Here is a 20878-nt window from a genome sequence, read left to right as displayed (position 1 = left end):
ATACTAAAATTAGCTAGGCTTGGTGATGTGTGCTTGTAGTCCCAGCTACTTGGGAGGCTGAGGTGGGAGGATTGCTTGAGCCCAAGAGGTTGAGGCTTCAGTGAGCCATGACTGCATCACTGCACTCTAGCCTGAAGGACAGAGTGAAACCTTGTCTCTAAAAATACAAAAGAAACAAAAAATCATTTGTCAATAAAAAAAATAACTGGCAGCTTTCCTAGTTTTCGGCCCTGCTTCCAACTTAGGACCAACCAGAGAAAGACAAATATGTGCCCCTAACCAATCACTTGGGATGCCCTGCTTCTTGCTTCCCCAGGCCAACAGCCTCAAATGAGGACATCCCTGGAGGCTTCCCTTTTTTCACTATAAAGCTTACCCAGTGCTCTGCCTGACGTTGAGTCTCATCCAAATACAAATGATGGTGACTGATTCCCTTGTTATAGCAAGCTCCGAATTAGCAGCATTTTTGCTTTTCTCATTTTATTGTCCTTATTCCCAGTTATCACCATCTGATCATTAGCCGGTAGATTTTTACTTGAAGCATGAACCCGTGTATGCAAATACAGGGCAAAGGTATTCTGATGGATAAGAACAGCCTGAGGAAGTCAGCACATCCAGAGTTAGGCTAAGTGAAGTTTTAGTCGTGTTGTTTACTGTATTATGGAGTGGTAAATATGCATTTGTGGAAGACTGTGGAAGACTTTAAATATTAGGTCCTTGTTCTGTGAATGGTGGGAGAATAATGACAACCAGATGCACCACATCATTTTCGTGTGTAAATGTGGCAAGCTGGATTATTGCAGAAGGCAGATTGAAAGGGTGTTTCCACTATCTCTGCTTCATCTTGCAGAGAAAGGAATACTCATGCCTTTGGAGAAGTCTAGAGACCAAGTATTTCTTTTGTATCAGTATAAAATAGGCCCAGTCAGGAGACAGAAACACAGTAAAGAAAAGTTTAATATAAAGAATTATTAGGCCAGACGTGGTGGCTCACACCTGTAATACTAGCACTTGGGGAGGCTGAGGTGGGCAGATCATGAAATTGGGAGTTCGAGACCAGCCTGGCCAACGTGGTGAAACCCTGTCTCTACTAAAAACACAAAAATTGGCTGGGCGTGGTGGTGGGCAGCTGTAATCCCAACTACTCGGGAGGCTGAGGCAGGAGATTTGCTTGAACCCGGACCGGAGGTTGCAGTGAGCTGAGATCGCACCACTGCACTCCAGCCTGGGTGACAGAGCAAGACTCTGTCTTGGGGGAAAAAGAATTATTAGGGGTTGGGCACGGTGGCTCACATGTGTCCCTGCACTTTGGGAGGCTGAGGCAGGCAGGTCACTTGAGGTCAGGAGTTGGAGACTAACCTGGGCAACATGGTGAAACCCCATCTCTACTAAAAATACAAAAATTAGCCAGGTGTGGTGGCACGTGCCTGTAATCCCATCTACTTGGGAGGCTGAGGCAGGAGAATCACTTGAACCTGTTGTTAGGCCTCTGAGCCCAAGCTAAGCCATCATATCCCCAGTGACCTGCACGTATATATCCAGATGGCCTGAAGCAACTGAAGATCCACAGAAGTGAAAATAGCTTAACTGATGACATTCCACCTTTGTGATTTGTTTCTGCCCCAACCTAACTGATCAATGTTCTTTATAATCTCCCCCACCCTTAAGAAGTTTCTTTGTAATTCTCCCCACCCTTGATAATGTACTTTGTAAGATCCACCCCCTGCCCCCAAAACATTGCTTCTAACTCCACCGCCTATCCCAAAACCTGTAAGAACTCATGGTAATCCCACCACCCTTGCTGACTCTCTTTTCGGACTCAGTCCACCTGCACCGAGGTGAAATAAACAGCCATGTTGCTCACACAAAGCCTGTTTGGTGGTCCCTTCACACGGACACGTGTAACACTTGGATGGCGGAGGTTGCAGTGAGCCAAGATGGCTCTACTGCACTCCAGCCTGAGCGACAGAGGGAGACTCCGTCTCAAAAAAAAAGAAAAAAAAAAAAAAGGAATTATTAGGTATACAAGCGGATTGGAGTAACAAGGAATTAGAGGAGACAAGAATAGACCAGGCACGGTGGCCTGTAATCTGAGCACTTTGGGAGGCTGAGGTAAGGGGATTGCTTGAGCCTAGGAATTCGAGACCAGCCTTGGCAACATGGCAAGACCCAGTCTCTATCAAAAATACAAAAATTAGTCTCTATCAGAAACACAAAAAATGTGGTGGCACATATCTGTAGTCCTAGTTACTTGGGAGGTTGAGGTGGGAGGATCATCCAAGCCCGTAAGGTTGAGGCTGTAGTAAGCTGAGATCATACCACCACACTCCAGCCTGGGTGACAGAGCGAGACCCTGTCTTAACCCCCCCTCAAAAAAAAAACCCAAGAAGAATAGTAGAGATAAGGAGCAGCTACTATCTTGAGGGCTGAGATAAAGCTGAGATAAATAACACCACTCCCACACCCCCAGGGCTGGGACACAGACCTTAGAGCGCTGAAAATGATTAAGTGATTCTCCAAAATATGGCACTTTGGCATGCTGAATGCCTTAAAAATGGAAGATCTCAGAAATAAGCCTCTCTGGAATTTCCTTATCTGACTAGGAAAGCTTCTTTCCAAAACAAATGCAATTGTCCCCACCCAGGCAACGTGCAACGTGGCAAAACCTTGTCTCTACAAAAAAATGCACTCCACCCAGGGCAACAGAGTGAGACCCTGTCTCAAAAAAAAAAAAAAAAAAGAAAAGAAAAAAAAAAAAAAGAAAAAAAGAAATGTAATTGTCTTAAAAACCTCTCTCTAGGAATCTCATCGCATAACCAGGAAAGATCAACCAAGAGACTGGGAGTTGTCATTGACTATTATCTATTCTGAGGACAGCTCCAAGAGATTACCTGACAGGGGACTTATCTGCATAGTAAAGCAATCTTTGTTCTTGTGCAGTTCTGTCCCTCAGCTTCCAGAGATGAGGGGCAGAACTCATCAAGTCCAAAGCTCATACAGTTTGCCACACAACAGCCAAAGACAAGAGAGAAGGAAAGCGATGTTTATTTTGGAGAGCCAGTGAACTGAGAACATGGGGGAGTAATGGCCTAAGACCCATTTTAAGTTAATATGAATTTCAGGCTCCTTTTGTGTTAGGGGGAGGGTGAAGAGGGAGCAGGTTGAAGTCATGAATTGTCCAATGATTATGGACAACTGGGCAACAGTGAGGGCCCGAGGGGGGTTGTGAAACTTCTTTGTCCTTGATTGGGTCACAATGCTCCTACAAATCTTTCTTTCTTTGTTTTTGAGACAGAATATCACTCTGTTGCCCAGGCTGGAGTGCAGTGGTGAGATCTCAGCTCACCGCAACCTCCGCTTCCTGGGCTCAAGCGATTCTCCTGCCTCAGACTCTGGAGTAGCTGGGATTACAGGCGCGCACGACCACGCCCAGCTAATTTTTGTATTTTTAGTAGAGACGGTGTTTCACCATGTTGGCCTGGCTGGTCTCGAACTCCTCAAGTGATCCGCCTGCTTCAGCTTCCCAAAGTGCTGGAATTAATAGGCGTGAGCCATCGCGCCTGGCCTACTGATGATCTTAAGATTTTGTCTTCGGCAAAGGAGGAATGCTTAAAGGGCGCAGCTCCATATTCTCAGAGCAGGATGGGAGAAGTGAATGTCGAGCTACGAGACAATACACTGACAAATGGTACAATATCCAATACTTAAAAAAAAATCAGTTGAGGCCGGGCGCGTGGCTCATGCCTGTAATCCCAGCACTCTGGGAGGCCGAGGTGGGCGGATCACGAGGTCAGGAGTTTGAGACCAGACTGGCCAACACAGAGAAACCCCGTCTGTACTAAAAATACAAAAAAAATTAGCCGGGCATTGTGGCGGGCACCTGTAATCCCAGCTACTCGGGAGGCTGAGGCAGGAGAATCGCTTGAACCCAGGAGGCAGAGGTTGCAGTGAGCCGAGATCTCACCACTGCACTCCAGCCTGGGCGACAGAGTGAAACTGTCTCAAAAAATTAGAAAAAAAATCAAAAGGAAACGAATCAAACGGAAAAAAAAAATCAAAGGGAACGAATACTGGTTCCTTTTGTTAACAGTTTACATTCTAGCTGTGCTACAAAGTTCTTACTGGCAGATGGGTTTAGTGGCAAAATAGCAGACCTGCTGGTGACTCCAATTTGCAGTGTGCTTTTGGGCGAATCACCTCATTCCCCGGACGTCATCTGGAAAATGTGGAAATTATACCAGATGACTGACAAGGTTCTACGATTTTATTCTGATAGGGTCTGCACATCCTTGTAGTTGCATTTTTATTTTCCAAATGTGTTTGTCTAAGGCAGGCAGACTTTAGAACAGAGAAGTATTAGAAAACGGATTCCCTGTGGCCCAGGGAATAAAGTGGGACACAAGAAAAAGGAAAACCGCACCGCACCCAGACTCTCGGCGGGACGCCCCGCCCCTTAAGAGGGGCCACCTCCTTGCGCCCCTCCTTCGCCATCTGCTGGCCGCGTCCCCTCCCGCCGGCCCCCGTCCCCTTTTCAGAGACCTAAGCTCCGCCTCCCTGGACGCGAGGGAGGTTGGGAAGTCGGCCGCCGTAAAGATGGCGGCAAATTGAAAAAGTTGGAGCTGCTCCCGCGCGCGCTCCCGCGCGCGCTGAGTGGGCGGGGCGAACTGGGGGCTGGACAGGTGCGTTCTCGCGACTGTGCAGAGGCGAGGTTGGGGTAGGAGCGTTTACAGCTGTCCTGAAGGACGCGGGGCAGGCTGGGGGTGGGGCAAGGCAGGCGCGTTCTCGGCCGTCCTGAAGGGGCAGGATCTTCAGCCTGTGGGCGGTGCTCTTGCCGTCAGCTGGGCCAACGGGCCCTGTTCTCCGTGAAGGGGCGGGGTCTGATCGCCGCGGGTCCCATTCCCTTGGGCCTGAAAGTGCCGATGAGCGACAACCGTGGGCGGGGCCTGCGCTGGGGAGGGTGGGGCCTGGGCGGGGCGGGGGGTGGGCCGGCTCTCTCGGGCCCGGAAGTGCGGGTGCGGGGCGCGGCCGGGGCGGAGACTTCGGGCCCGGCTGGCGGGCGGCGCCGGGAGCGCGGGGGCGGCGGGCCCGGGACGAGCATGTAGCGGCCGCTGGCGGCGGGGCTCCCGGGGCGGGCCGGGCGGGCCGCGGGAGCCGCACGCGGCGATATGGAAGAGGAGGGCAAGAAGGGCAAGAAGGTGAGCGTGCGCGGGGGCGTCCTGCTGCTGTGGTCGGCGGGCGGCTGGGTTGGGGGGCCAGGATGGGGTGAGCGGGTATTCCTCGGGGCCCGGGCGGGGGTAGTGGGCCCGCTGGCGGGGCGGGGCAGGGCGAGACCCCGGACAATGGTCAGGTGGGCTTTCGCGGCCGGGCGGACAGGAAGCGCCGCGCCTTTCCTCCAGCCCGGGCAGCGGCTCGCCCCGACCTCGGCCCCAGACGGCCTTCCCTGCGTGTCGGGACCTGGGGCTGCAGAGGAAGTGGGCCCGGCGAGGGGCCAGAAAGCTGTCCAGGGCTGGAACTGGAGCCAGTGGGCTGTGTGGTTAACGTGGAGACGTTTGCTGCTCACTGGACTTCGTTTTTGGATATCCAGTAAAATCAAGGGTAGCCTTCACTTTATGGCCAGCTCACTTGTTCACTATCAGTCAGATTTAAAACCATTGATTGATTTTAGTGACGCTACGTTTGGCAGTGGGATTTAGGGCATAGTTCAATGTTTAGGACACAGTTTAGGACATAGTTGAGGACGTAGTTCATAGTCAAACCCCAGTTTATGTAGTTTTACAAAATGTGTCTTTAATTACAGTGAAGGGGTATATAGTCGATAAAGAAACATTTTAAGACTGGAAAAACGATGTGGATTGAGCTACCGTTAAAGTGGAAAATTGATTTTAATAAAATGTATCTTTTTCAAATAAATGCTTTATAATCTTCACGTCTTGGCTATCATTTTCTTTTTGATGTGTGTGTGCGCACTTTTATCCACAAGTTTAAAGCAGACCTCTATAAGTCCTGACTATGATTTTACTACCCTGTACTCTGCAGGACAGTGTCCTTTAATTGACAGCTGCTCACCGCCTTGTTTGACAGAGTGCCCCATTTAAAAGTCCTGTATGAAATAGAATGTAGCCAGGTGGCCTTCAGGGAGTCCTGTGGTGCTGGTTCTCTACTTTCTCAACTCATTGTTTCATGTTAGCACCATGCATGTCTAATTTAGGTGCAATATAATTTGCGGTTACCTACAAAGATGTTTTAAGGCTGGAAAATAGCTCAAGATAGTGATTCAGCCAGCGGGGGTTAGACTAGAGATGGGTGCTGCGCACAGAAGAGGGAGGAGCCAAGCAGTGTAAAAGGAGTCAGCTGGAAAGGAGAGGTGTTAACCCGGTGACTGCTTAGCAGGGACCATCATGCCCGAGTGTGGATGATGGTGAGCTTTGTGGAAAGTAAGCCATCTTCTCTGTGGAATGCCGGGATCCAAGAGCGCGCTGAGGACTGATGACCTCATTGTGCAACACTTAAAGGAGTACCTGGCTCATCTACCTGTGTGTGATAGGCACGGATGGAATTGAGTGATTTTTTTTTCTAGAGCTGCGTATCAGCTTTGGTAGAAACATGAAACATCCAGCAATAGGGAGAAAGAGAGAGAAGCAGTAAGACTGTTGAGTTTTTGGGATATAAGTGAAAAAACAGTAAAATTATTAAGAATTTTCCAGTTGGGTAATGAAAAAATTTAGGCATAAAGAAGGTTAATTTTTAATTTCATTGTCTCACTAGAGGAGATAATCAATTGTTATATAGTTGCTTAAGCCAAGGGTTTTGTGTTTTTTCTGTATTCTACCACTTGTCTTAGCTTGTTTCCTGTAGACAAGCCAGACAAGGAGCTTTGGGGCATGAATTCTTCTCCAGGTCGTGACTTAACACACTTTACCTCGTGTACTCTGCCAGTTGCAAGCTGGCAGAACCTTCCTGCTCAGCTCCCACATTCAATGTGAGATCACCTCCAGTTTAATAACTGGTAGTTAAATCATTCTCGTTAAGGTAAATTGCATTGCTCTAAACTTATACACAAATTCAGGCATAAGTAGCAGAAGTACTGACGATAGTTTTATGAAAGTACAGTTTGGACATTTAAGTTCTTCTAAGTTAGCTCCTTCAAAAAATGTAGAATTAGGCAGGATATAGTGGCTATGCCTGTAATCCAGCACTTTGGGAGGCCGAGGCAGGATCACTTTAGCTCAGGAGTTTGAGACCAGCCTGGGCAACATGGCAAAACCCCATCTATACAAAAAATACAGAAATTAGCCAGGTGCAGCAGTGCTCGCCTATAGTCTCAGCTACTTGGAAGGCTGAGGCAGGAGGATCACCTGAGCCCAGGTGGGCCTTTTTTTTTTTTTTTTTTTTTCTTTTTAGTCTCAGACACTTGTCTTGGTGTCTTGCCAAGCAGTGATTCAGGCTTGTTCTACCTCGGCCCATTTTCCTCAGGACACAGGAATCAGTGAGTTGGCAGAGAACCGATGGACTGAAGTGAGTCTCATGGGAACTTGGCCCCAGTGTGGCACTGCCCTTTCTCAAGCCACCTCAGCACATGTGGTTATGATGACTGTACACCTGGGTTTCCTCAAGTGGGCCATGGTTCATTTAACAAATGTCTGTTGAGCCCCTCTTGTGTCCCATGAAACTCACTGGGTGATGGGGATGCAGGAGGAGCTTGTGGCCCTGAGGAGCTGATGGGGAGATAGATCACTCATGGGTCCATCTGAAGGAATGAGTGCATTGACAGAAAAGTGCTCTGGCCACTAAAGGTGTGGGGCCTGGGGAGTCGAAGTGACGACTTGGGGCTGCTCTTCTGTCTTGATGTCTACAGAGTAGTACTTTTTAGCCTACAAGTTCTGTTTTGGGGTTTGGAGAGTAAGGTTCCTACCTACAGTATGGACTCATGTTCTGTGCATTGTGGCGCTACTCTGTAATTCCTTTATTTTTTTTTTTTTGAGATGGAGTTTTGCCCTTGTCGCCCAGGCTGGAGTGCATTGGTGCCATCTCGGCTCACTGCAACCTCCGCCTCCCAGGTTCAAGTGATTCTCCTGCCTCAGCCTCCCGTGTAGCTGGGATTACAGGCATGTGCCACCATGTCCAGCTAATTTTTGTAATTTTAGTAGAGACGGGGTTTCTCCATGTTGGTCAGGCTGGTCTCAAACTCCCGAACTCAGGTAATCCACCTCGGCCTCCCAAAGTGCTGGGTGGCATGAGCCACCGCACCCCACAGTAATTCCTTTTTATTAGAAACTTGAATACACTTGGCCGGGCGCGGTGGCTCAAGCCTGTAATCCCAGCACTTTGGGAGGCCGAGACGGGCGGATCACGAGGTCAGGAGATCGAGACCATCCTGGCTAACACGGTGAAACCCCGTCTCTACTGAAAAATACAAAAAAAAAACCTAGCCGGGCGAAGTGGCAGGCGCCTGTAGTCCCAGCTACTCGGGAGGCTGAGGCAGGAGAATGGCGTGAACCCGGGAGGCGGAGCTTGCAGTGAGCCGAGATCCGGTCACTGCACTCCAGCCTGGGCCACAGCGCAAGACTCCGTCTCAAAAAAAAAAAAAGAAAAAAAAAGAAACTTGAATACACTTAAGTTGGGTTGTGTGGATTTTTATACTCAGATCACAGCCCAAAAAAGCTGTCTTGTCAGGGCTGGGTGTAGGTAATCCTAACACTTTGGGAGGCCGAGGCAGGCGGATCACTTGACACTAGGAGTATGAGACCAGCCTGGCCAACATGGTGAAACCCTGTCTCTACTAAAAATACGAAAATTAGCTAGGCATGGTGGCATGTGCCTATAATCCCAGCTACTCAGGAGGCTGAGGCAGGAGAGTCGCTTGAACCTGGGAGGCGGAGGTTGCAGTGAGCTGAGATCATGCCACTGCACTCCAGCCTGGGCAACAGAGTGAGACTCCGTCTCCAAAAACAAACAAACAAACAAAAAACCATCTTGTGGCCTTAACCTTGTTGTGAGTCTCAGCTTCTCTGCTGCCTCTGGTCTTTGCTTGCCCCACCAGGAGGTGGCTGTGATTTCAAACTGAACACAGTTAAATATTTTTACATTGATCTAATTTACTTGCATTGTTTAAGGTAGAAAAAGGTTATAGGCTGAGTGCAGTGGCTATGCCTATAATCTCAGCACTTTGGGAGGCTGAGGTGGGAGGATTGCTTAAGCCCAGGAGTTTGAGATCAGTCTGGACTACTTAGTGAGACCCTATCTCTACAAAAAATAAGAAAACCAGCTGAGCATGGCGTTGCATGCCTGTAGTTCCAGCTACTTGAGATGCTGAGAAGGGAAGATTGCTTGAGCCATGGAGGTCGAGGCTGCAATGAGCTGTGATTGTGCCACTGCCTGAGTGACAGCAAGACCCTGTCTCAAGGAAAAAAAAAAGAAAAAATTATAAAGTTCCCTAGAAATGTAGGACTAGATATTAAATAATAAGGAATTATTGATTTTGTTTGGTGTGATAATTATATTAAGTTCTGATCTGATAGGCATGTATACTGAGATATTTGTGGGTGAAATAGTATGATTTCTGGGATTTGCTTCACTCAAAATAGAAGAAACAAAGGGGATAGCTGAATGCTTTGGTAGTGGTTATACATTGTTCTGTCTACTTTTATTTTTTTTTTTTGAGAATTTCCATAATAAAACGTGGAGAGGAAAAGATCCTCTAGGTTACAGGCCCTGAGCTATCAGCTGCTGTAGTCACTGCTGGACCAGTGTCTGTGAGGAACTGAAAGCTTGGATTGGACCAATACCTTTTAAAATTTGGTCACTGTAGGCACTAGGAAGCCATACCTTCTCCATGCTGACCCGATGCAGACACAAATGTGTGTGTCTGTATAACTGAAGTGAAAGTTTAAAGGAACCACACTTAAATGCTCTGATTTTATAATTCTATTTTTTTTTCTTTCCATTAAAACTGGTGGTTGGCCAGGTGCAGTGGCTCATGCCAGAAATCCCAGCACTTTGGGAGGTTGAGGTGGGTGGATCACCTGAGGTCAGGAGTCTGAGACCAGCCATGGTGAAACCCCATCTCTACTAAAAATACAAAAATTAGCTGAGCATGGTGGCAGGACCTGTAATCCTAGTGAGGCTGAGGCAGGAGAATCGCTTGAACTTGGGAGGTGGAGGTTGCAGTGAGCTGAGATCGCGCCATTGCACTCCAGCCTGGGCTACAAGAGTAAGACTCTGTCTTTTAAAAAAAAAAAAGCTTTTGTGGTTGTGACCCACTAAACCTATTCTATAACTGTCACAAGCCATACTTGGGTTCAGAAGATGAATTGGGGCTGCTATATTTTGTTTTATCTTTCCTTTTGGGTAGCTATTGCAGTAATTCTTGGATGACAACTTGGTAGCTCAGGGTCGGGAGGCTGGAGAACCAGGCAGGAGGTGCTCAGCAGAGAACCTAAGGCAGCCAGTAGATGAGGCCACAATGATCGGCAACATGAGGCTGGTTACTCTTCTGTCTTGAAGAGTTACCATTTACATAGTATATATTTATTAATTTTTAACATACTGTCAGATTCTGTCATAGTTTAGATTCAGAAAGCACATCAGAACCTTCCAGGGCTGCTCTGAACATTCTTTCAGAGGAAGATAGTGTAAAGCAAAACATTTCTCTTAGCAATATTATTGCAGTGAAGGGCTTCCCTGCAGATGAGAAGGGCGTCTGCAGTCTGCCCCACTGGGACACTTAGTCTTGATCTTCCAGTTTCTTCATTTGCGTCAGCAACGCCCACTCCTTGTTGTCAATTTGCAGTGTAAGTAAATGGTCATGATTAAGTCCTATAAATCTAACTATTGAACATTTATATCATCCTCTATTTACTTGTTGGTTTAAGTGGTGGCAATACAAGTTTTTAATGAGATAACTTGATCCTGCCTTGCCTATTATGTGCTTAATGCACTGAGAAGAGGTTAGGGACATTGCACTTTGGAAAGTAGGTCTCTTACACCTAAAATTAGAGTAAGGGCAGACCTAGGATGTCAGAAGAGACATGGGACAGGCAGCAGCCACTTCCAGACAGATTGGGACTGGCTCTGTGTCCTGCAGTTCAGAAGCAGAGATGAGGTGCAGAGGGTCCCCCAGTCCTGGGAGGTCCTTGGGCTGGGGAGTTGGGTGTTGGTTCTGTATGCACTTGAAGCCACTGGAGGTGTTCCACATCATGCATTCACTTGTACATTAAACTACTGTTTATTAGCACCAACGGTGTCAGGCATAGATGCTCGAGACTGAACTGTGTACGGTGAGCCTGTGGCCGCAGAGCGGGAAGTGGAGCCTGGGGATAGATGGTGGAAGCAGGCTTTGGTAAGAGTGATCAGGAAAACCTTTATGGAAACTTCAAAAGCAAATGTAAAGAAAAAAATCATGTAATAAAGTGCCCTGGGCCCATGTGTGGGCAGTCAGTTTCATGTGCACCTTCTCCTCATCCCTGCCTCCTTCCCGTGTGGGCTGAATAGTGTCCCCTCAGAGTCATGTGCTGAAGCCCCTACCTCCAGGACCTCAGGATGTGACTGTATTTGAAGATGGAGTCTACTTTTTTGAGACGGAGTCTTGCTCTGTCGCCCAGGCTGGAGTGCAGTGTCGCGATCTCGGCTCACTGCAAGCTCCGCCTCCCAGGTTCACGCCATTCTCCTGCTTCAGCCTCCCAAGTAGCTGGGACTACAGGCTCCCGCCACCACACCCGGCTAATTTTTTTGTATTTTTAGTAGAGATGGGGTTTCACTGTATTAGCCAGGATGGTCTTGATCTCCTGACCTCTTGATCAGCCTGCCTTGGCCTCCCAAAGTGCTGGGATTACAGGCTTAAGCCACCATGCCCAGCCTGAAGATGGAGTCTTTAAGGAGGTGATTGAGATAAAATGAGGTAATTGGGCCCTAATCCAATCTGATGGATGTCCTTATAAGAAGATGTTAGGACACAGAGATAGAGGAATGGTCATTTGAGGACTCATGGAGAAGGCAGCCATCTGCAAGCCAAGGAGAGACCTCAGGAGAAACCACGCTGCATTTACCTTGATCTTGGACTTTCAGCATCTAGACTCTAAGAGAGTAAGTTTCTATTATTGAAGCCACTCAAGTCTGTAATACTTAGTCCTGGCAGCCCAAGAAGGCTAATGCATCAGGTGATTTTGAAGCAAACCCTAGAGTTCAGTTTGTAGATAGAAGTGCAGTAGTAACTCATCAAGACAAAAGAGTAACAAGCCTTATGTTGCTGGTCATTCTGGCCTCACCTGCTGGCTGCCTTACGGTCTCGGGTGAGTTCTGAGGACCAAGTCTACGCTGTCAACATGGCCACAGAAGAGCTGCTCAGAGTGACAGGACAACCCTTACCGTGCTGTATGTAAACCATAAATCACAGCACACTCTTTGTGGTTGGGAGAACATGTATGGTATTTTGGGAGCTGGCACAGTCAGGGATGTCATTCATTTCACCTGGGACAGGCTTTGTGCTCTGGGATCTGTGGCGGGAGCAGTGAGCCCAGCCATGTCCTCTGCATGCATCGCTGTGTCCTTGTGAACAGTGGATCTTTGTTAGCGCACTCTGCACTCCTTGGCTTCCTTATCTCTCAATCAAGAACAGCAACTGCTCTTCAAGTGATTCTACAGGTATGAGGGAGTTTACATTTGGATTTGTCAATGGAACCACTAGGGTTTTTTGTTTGTAGAAATAGGAAATTTTTTCCTTAGCCTTGTGTTGTGCCAAAAATGTGACTTTTTTTTCTCCCAAGTGTGCCCAAACAGTAACAATTTTTTGCTTGGACTATGTTAAGAATTAGGGCATTTGATTATAGGCATTAGATGTATGTATAATGAAAGTGATCCCCTTTAATAAGCATAATAGGAACATGGAATTTAGACTTTTGTTTGTAGCTTAGCGTGGTGTGTCTTGTAACCCAAGGAAGTTTTTCACTTTTCTGAAAGTGAGAAGACTAGTCAGCCTAAACCCATGGTGTTACCGTTACTCTTTTTTTTTTTTGAGATGGAGTCTCACTCTGTCGCCCAGGCTGGAGTGCAGTGGTGTGATCTCAGCTTACTGCAAGCTCCGCCTCCCGGGTCCATGCCATTCTCCCGCCTCAGCCTCCTGAGTAGCCGGGACTACAGGTGCCTGCCACCAGGCCCGGCTAATGTTTTGTATTTTTAGTAGAGACAGGGTTTCCCTGTGTCAGCCAGGATGGTCTCGATCTCCTGACCTTGTGATCTGCCCGCCTTGGCCTCCGAAATTGTTGGGATTACAGGTGTGAGCCACCGCGTCCAGCCCATTGTGTTCCTGTTCTTAGTGAGGAGTGGGAGATACCATTTCACACATTGTTTTTGTACCTTGGCGAAAAAAAAGAGAGAAGACTTTATTTAAATCTTTATGTCCATTCTGTAGGTTAAAATTCCATGCAGTTTTTTTTTCAGAAAATCAAATTTGCTTCCTGTGTGTTGTCACCATGAGCTCTCTGGTCAGGTGTGGAAACTGAATGTTTCCCTTGTTGGTTTATGTGGTGGGGTACATGCTCTTTTTTTTTTTTTTTTTTCGAGACAGAGTCTTGCTCTGCTGCCCAGGCTGGAGTGCAGTGGCGCGATCTCGGCTCACTGCAGCCTCTGTCTCCCGGGTTCAAGCAATTCTCCTGCCTCAGCCTCCCGAGTAGCTGGGACTACAGGTGTGTGCTCTCACTCCCAGCTAATTTTTTTATTTTTGGTAGAGATAGAGTTTCACCATGTTATCAAGGATGGTCTTGATCTCTTGACCTCATGATCCACCCGCCTCACCCTCCCAAAGTCCTAGCCACTGTGTGCCACCGTGTGCCACTGTGCCTGGCCAAGGGTACATGTTCTTAATGAGATGCCTTGGTCAGGTCTAAGTGTCAGTTATAGTGCATGTTGATTTTCTGTCGGATGTCTGAAGATGCCCTAGGTGTGATTATGTCTAACCGATTTATTGCTGCCATTAGGTACATCACCTTCACATAGCTTTTACTTTTCATGTTCTTGGGTATAGACAATAACCATAGCCCACCTGCTTGTGCACTTCTAATGTCAGGTTGAGTTCAGGTTCTTTTCTAAGGCTCCTTCTCTCACCTAGTATTGTCCGTCTTCCTTGAAAGGGGAATGTGCAGCCTCCGTGTCTGCTTTTTCCAGCCCATTCTTCCACCCTCAGCATTTTATTATGAAAAGTTTTGGGCCGGGCGTGGTACTCATGCTTCTGATCCCAGCACTTTAGGAGGCCAAGGCGGGCGGATCACCTGAGGTCAGAAGTTTAAGACCAACTTGGCCAACATGGCGAAACCCCATTGCTACAAAAATACAAAACTTAGCAGAGCATGGTGGTGTGTGCCTGTAGTCCCGGCTACTCCAGAGGCTGAGGCGGGAGAATTGCTTGAACCTGGGAGGCGGAGGTTGCTGTGAGCTGAGATTGAGCCATTGCACTCCAGCCTGGGTGACAGAGGGAGCCTCTGTCTCAAAAAAAAAATAATTTTTTTTTGAGTACACCAAAGTTGAAAGAATTTTGCAGTGAATACTTTCACACCTGCCACCTAGATTCTGCCACTAACGTTGGCGATTCTTGTTTTTTTTTTTTTTGAGACGGAGTCTCGCTCTTTCGCCTAGGCTGGAGTGCGATGGTGTGATCTTGGCTCACTGCAACCTCCGCCTCCTTTGTTCAAGCAATTCTCCTGCCTCAGCCTCCCCAGCGGCTGGGATTACAGGCATGTGCCACCACGCCTGGCTAATTTTTTGTATTTAGTAGAGACAGGGTTTCACCATGTTGGTGGAGCTGGTCTGGAACTCCTGACCTCAGATGATCCGCCCACCTCATCCTCCCAAAGTGCTGGGATTACACGCATGAGCCACCCCGCCCGGCCTGGCTATATTGCTTTATCCCATATCTAGCATCTGTTTATCACTGTACCTACCCATCAACTCATTTTATTTTTCTGATGCGTTCCTCAATAAATTGCAGACATTGTTTCACTTTGATCTAAATACGTTAGCATGCATGTCATTAACTAGCGTTCAAGATTTGCTTACAGTTTTCTTTTGATGTAAAATTATGTAACAATGAAATACACAATTTTTTTTTTTTTTTTTAAAACGGCCTGACAGGCTGGAGTGTGGTGGTGCAATCACGGCACACTGCAGCCTTGACTTCCCAGACTCAAGTGATCCTCCCGCCCCAGCCTCCTGTGTAGCTAGGACTAAATGGGTTTGTCACCATGCCCAGCTAATTTTTCTATTTTTTGTAGAGACGAGGTCTCACTGTGTTGCCCCGGCTGGTCTTGAATTCCTGGGCTTAAGCAATCCTTTTGTCTTGACCTGCTAAAGTGTTGGTATTACAGGCATGAGCCACCGCACCTGGCCAAATATATGCATCTCCAGTGAATATTAGCTAAATTTTGACAAATGCATACTCCTACATAACTGAAACCCCTACTAGGAAATAAAACATTACCTACCATCACTGAGAAAATTCCTCTATGCTCCTTAGAAAATCCTTACCACAAGGTACTACTGTTCTGATTTTTTTCCCACCATACGTTAGTTTCGTTCATTCTAAAACTTCATACAGATGGTTTCATACAGTATACATTCTGTTGTGCAAGGATCACTGTACTCAGCATAATGTTTTTGAGATTTATCCATATATTGATGCATGTTTCAGTTGCTGAGTAATATTTTGTTGTATGTTTATGCTGTGATTTGTTTATTCATTTGTTGGAGATTTAGTTTCTTTCTAGTTTGTGTTTGTATGTGTGTGTATATATATATATAAAATTTTTTTTTTTTTTTTTGAGACGGAGTTTTGCTCTTGTCGCCCAGACTGGAATGCAATGGTGTGATCTCGGCTCACTGCAACCTCTGCTTCCTGGGTTCAAGCGATTCTTCTGCCTCAGCCTCCTGAGGAGGTGGGATTATAGGCACTCGCCATCATGCCTGGCTAATTTTTGTATTTTTAGTAGAGATGGGGTTTCACCATGTTGGCCAGGCTGGTCTCGAACCCCTGACCTCAGGTGATACACCTGCTGCGGCCTCCCAGTCTACTTTGTATTTTGAAAAAGCTGCTGTGAACATTTGTGAATGAGTCATTATGTGAACATGTTTTCATTTTTTTGGGGTAAATACCTAATAATGGAATTGCTGAATTTTATGGGAACTACATGTTTAACTTTATAAGACACTACCAAACTTTCTGCTAAATTTTTGTCTACAATTCTTTGTTTTTTTGTCTTTCCAGAGACAGGGTCTCATTCTGTAACCCAGGCTGGAGTGTAGTGGTGCAATCAGAGCTCAGTATAACCTCAAACTCCTGGTTCAAGCAGTTCTTATGCCTCAGCCTCCCAAGTAGTTAGGACTATAGGTGTGTGCCACTATGCCCAGCTAAATTTTTTCTTTTTTTTGAGACGGAGTCTCACTCTTACTGCCCAGGTTGGAGTGCAATGGTGCAATCTCAGCTCACTACAACCTCTGCCTCCCAAGTTCTAGTGATTCTCATGCCTCAGCCTCCCCGATAGCTGGGATTACAGGCGCCCACCACCACACCTGGCTAATTTTTGTATTTTTAATAGAGACGGGGTTTCACCATGTTGGCCGGGCTGCTCTCGAACTCCTGACCTCAGGTGATCCAGCCGCCTTGGCCTCCCAAAGTGCTGGGATTATAAGCGTGATCTACTGCACCCAGCCCAGCTAATTTTAAAAAATTTTTATATTTTTTTAAATTTCATAATGGTTTATTTATTTACTGAGATGGAATCTCACTCTGTTGCCCAGGCTGGGGTGCAGTGGCGTGATTTGGCTCACTGCAACCTCTGCCTCCTGGTTTCAATCAGTTCTCCTACCTCAGCCTCCCAAGTAGCTGAGATTACTGGTGCCCACCACTATGCCCGGCTAATTTTTGTGTTTTTAGTAGAGATGAGGTTTCAACGTGTTGGCCAGGCTGATCTCTAAATTCTTGATCTCAAGTGATCTGCCTGCCTCGGCCTCTCAAAGTGCTGGGATTATAGGTGTGAGGCATCGCGCCCTGCCCTGGCTAACTTTTAAAAAAGTTTTTATAGAGTATCAGTATTTTAGTATGTTGTCCAGGGTGGTCTTGAACACCTGGCCTAAAGCCACCTTGGCCTCCCAAAGTGCTGGGATTACAGGCATGATCCACTGCATCCAGCTAATTCTGTCAGTTATTGAGAGAGAGGGTGTTAAGTTCTCTAGTTATTATTTTGGATTTGTTTTTCCCTTTAGTTAGTTTTGGCTTCATGTATTTTGAAGCTCTGTTGTTAAATACCTACACAGTTAGGATCATAATGTGTTTTTTTTTTTTTTTGAGACGAGGTCTCTGCCTTGCCCAGGCTGCAGTGTAGTGGTGTAATCTTGGCTCACTTTTACCTCCACCTCCTGGGTTCAAGCGATTTTCCTGTCTCAGCCTTCTGAGTACCTGGAATTACAGGCATGCGCCACCATACCCGGCTAATTTTTGTATTTTTAGTAGAGATGGGGTTTTGCCATGTTAGCCAAGGTTGAACTTCTGACCTCAGGTGATCCACCGCCTCGGCCTCCCAAAGTTCTGGGATTACAGGAGTGAGCCATCACTCCCAGCCCATAATGTCTTGTTGAAATAAATCTTTTTCATTATGAAATGACCATCTTTATTTCTAGTAAGACTTCTTGTCCCAATCTCTTGTCTGATGTTAATATAGCCACACTGTGTTCTTTTTTTGCTTTAGGGACTTTAGCAACTGCCAAAGAGTCTCGCTGTGTCACTGAGGCTGGAGAGCAGTAGTATGATTAAACTCACTGCAGCCTTGAACTCCTGGGCTCAAGTGATCTTCCGCCTCAGCCTCCCAGGTAGCTGGGAGTACAGGTGCGCGCCACCATGCCTGGCTAATTTTTTTTTTTTTTTCAGAGATAGTGTCTCACTATGTTGCCCAGGTGATCTCAAACTCCTGGCCTCAGTGATCCTCCTCAGCCTCCGGAGAAGCTGGGGTTACAGGCTTGAACCAGCCACGCCTGGCTACCCCACTTTCTTATGCCGCATGTTTGCATGGTGTGTCTTTCAACATGTCTGGAGTTTTAAACTGCATGCTTTATAAAGAGCATTTTGTTATAGCTTGCTTTTTTATCTAGTCTGATAGTTTCTGCCTTTTAATTTTGAAGTTTACATAATTGATGTCATTGTGTTTAAGTCTATCATTTTGCTATTTGTTTTCTCTTTCCCTTTGTGCTTGCTTCCTTTGTTTCTCCATTTTGATTATTTTTAACTCTGCTCTATTGCTACTGGCTTTTTTGCTGTAACTCCTTTAGATATTGCTATATGTATCCATGTCTTGTCACAGATTACCATCCATTAATGTTATGTCATTTCTTTCTTGTACAGTGTAAGAACCTATCAGCAGTATCGTTCCATTTGTACTCCCTCCTGTTATTTGCACCCTTTTTGGCATATATATTCCTTCTATCCATGTTATAAATCTTACATTAGATTGTTTTTTGCTTTAAACTATTGACTTTTCACCTTTTTATATTGAAATGATTTAAATATATATGTAGTAGATATAAAGCACACAGAGTGTATACAGAGTACACAGAGCATTCATACACTTTCCACCCAGATCCTTCAAGTGTTAACATTTCTGAACCATTAAGAATAAACTGTAGACATAATGCCCCATGACCCTTTAACACTTCAACTGTACCTTCCTTGGTGCAAGGACACTGTAACCACACTATTCTGACGTCATTAAAATCAGGAAATTGACATTCATTTGATTTTGCTAGGTAATTCATGACCCCATCCAGACTTGCTGATTGTTACGATACTTTCTTTTTTTTCTTTTTTTTTTTGAGACGGAGTCTCGCTCTGTCGCCCGGGCTGGAGTGCAGTGGCCGGATCTCAGCTCACTGCAAGCTCCGCCTCCTGGATTTACACCATTCTCCTGCCTCAGCCTCCCGAGTAGCTGGGACTACAGGCGCTCGCCACCTCGCCCGGCTAGTTTTTTGTATTTTTTAGTAGAGACGGGGTTTCACCGGATTAGCCAGGATGGTCTTGATGTCCTGACCTCGTGATCTGCCCGTCTCGGCCTCCCAAAGTGCTGGGATTACAGGCTTGAGCCACCACGCCCGGCTGATACTTTCTTTATATAGCTCTAGGATCCATAGATTTTATAGATTCAGGATCATGTGTTGCACTTGGCTTGCATGTCTCTTTAGGCTCTTTGAACTGAAATGGTTCCTAGTCTTTTCTTGTCTTTGATGATTGATATTTTTGTTTTTTTTTTTTTTTTTTTTTGAGGCGGAGTCTTCACTCTGTCGCCCAGGCTGGAGTGCAGTGGCACCATCTCGGCTCACTGCAAGCTCCGCCTCCCGGGTTCGCGCCATTCTCCTGCCTCAGCCTCCGGAGTAGCTGGGACTACAGGCGCCCGCCACCGCGCCCGGCTAATTTTTTGTATTTTAGTAGAGACGGGGTTTCACCGTGTTAGCCAGGATGGTCTCGATCTACTGACCTCGTGATCCGCCCGCCTCGGCCTCCCAAAGTGCAGGGATTACAGGCGTGAGCCACCGCGCCCGGCCGATGATTGATATTTTTGAAGATCACAGATCAGTTACTTTGTAGGATGTCTCTCAGTTGGGTCTGTTTTTTTCTCATGACGTTATGTGTTTTTGGTAGGACTACCACAGAGATGATGTATTCTTCTCGTTGCATTATAGCAGGGAAAATAATGTCAATTTGTCCCATGTTGGTGATGTTAACTGTGGTTACTTGGTTAAGATAGCGTTGCCAAGTTTCTTCATTTTAAAGTTCTTATTTATTCTTATTTTACTTACAAGACTATAGTCCTCTAATATCCTTATTTATTTTGAAGCTCAAGTTGTCCCAAACTCAGCCAGTGGGAAGCACTTTAAGCTGGCTCTGGTGTCTTTTATTTGTATTTTTATTATTGTTATTTTTCTTGAGATGGTGTCTTGCTCTGTTGCCCAGGCTGGAGTGCAGTGGTGCAATCTTGGCTCACTGCAACCTCTGCCTCCCAGGTTCAAGCGATTCTTCTGCCTCAGCCTCCCAAGCAGCTGGGATTACAGGCACCCACCACCATACACAGCTAATTTTTGTACTTTTAGTAGAGACGGGGTTTCACCATGTTGGCCAGGCTGGTCTCGAACTCCTGACCTTGTGATCTGCCCTCAGCCTCCCAAAGTGCTGGGATTACAGGCATGAGCCTCCGCGCCCCGCCTATTTTAATTTTTAATTACAGTAAAAAAGCAAACACGTAATAAAATTTACTGTCTTAACCTTTTTATTTTGGCCATGTTACCCACACTAGTCTTGAACTCCTGGGCTCAAGCTGTCCTTTCACCTTGGCCTCCCAGAGTGCTGTAATTACAGGGCTGAGCTACAACTCCTGGCCAGTCTTAACCATTTTTTATTTTTTGAGATAGAGTCTTGCTCTGTCACCCAGGCTGGAGTACAATGGCGCCATCTTGGCTCACTGCAGCCTCCGCCTCCTGGGTTTAAGCCATTCTCCTGCCTCAGCCCCCCCAGTAGCTGGAATTACAGGCATGCGCCACCATGCCTGGCTAATTCTGAATTTTTGGTAGAGATGGGGTTTCGCCATGTTGACCAGGCTGGTCGTGAACTCCTGACCTCAGATGATCTGCTCATCTCAGCCTCCCAAAGTGCTGGAATTACAGGCGTGAGCCACCGTGCCCGGCCTCCCAAAGTGCTGGAATTACAGGCGTGAGCCACTGTATCTGGAATAATTTACCTTTGGCCTTGTCAACTTAAAATTCAAGAGATGTACATATTTGGAAAGGATACTTTATTTCTTACAAAGAGTTACAACCTGTAGGCTGGCCATCTGACAGGCTGGGAAGCATAGCC

General features: G+C 46.6%; 1 protein-coding gene across 22 annotated transcripts in view; it reads left to right on the top strand.

Annotated features, from left to right (window-relative positions):
* The first annotated feature begins 5032 nt into the window (after window positions 1-5032).
* Window positions 5033-20878, top strand: part of CCM2 (CCM2 scaffold protein) — a 74936-nt gene continuing 59090 nt past the window's right edge. For all 22 annotated transcript variants that reach the window (XM_074035086.1, XM_005549657.5, XM_015447460.4 and 19 more), the window contains exon 1: window positions 5033-5195. In XM_074035086.1, coding sequence (XP_073891187.1) covers window positions 5166-5195 — 30 coding nt within the window. In that variant the 5' untranslated portion in view covers window positions 5033-5165. The remainder of the gene's footprint in view (window positions 5196-20878) is intronic.

This window comes from Macaca fascicularis, chromosome 3 (assembly GCF_037993035.2).
Source record: "Macaca fascicularis isolate 582-1 chromosome 3, T2T-MFA8v1.1".
In the NCBI taxonomy this organism is placed as follows: Eukaryota; Metazoa; Chordata; class Mammalia; order Primates; family Cercopithecidae; genus Macaca; species Macaca fascicularis.
This window is presented reverse-complemented; position numbering and strand designations above follow the sequence as displayed.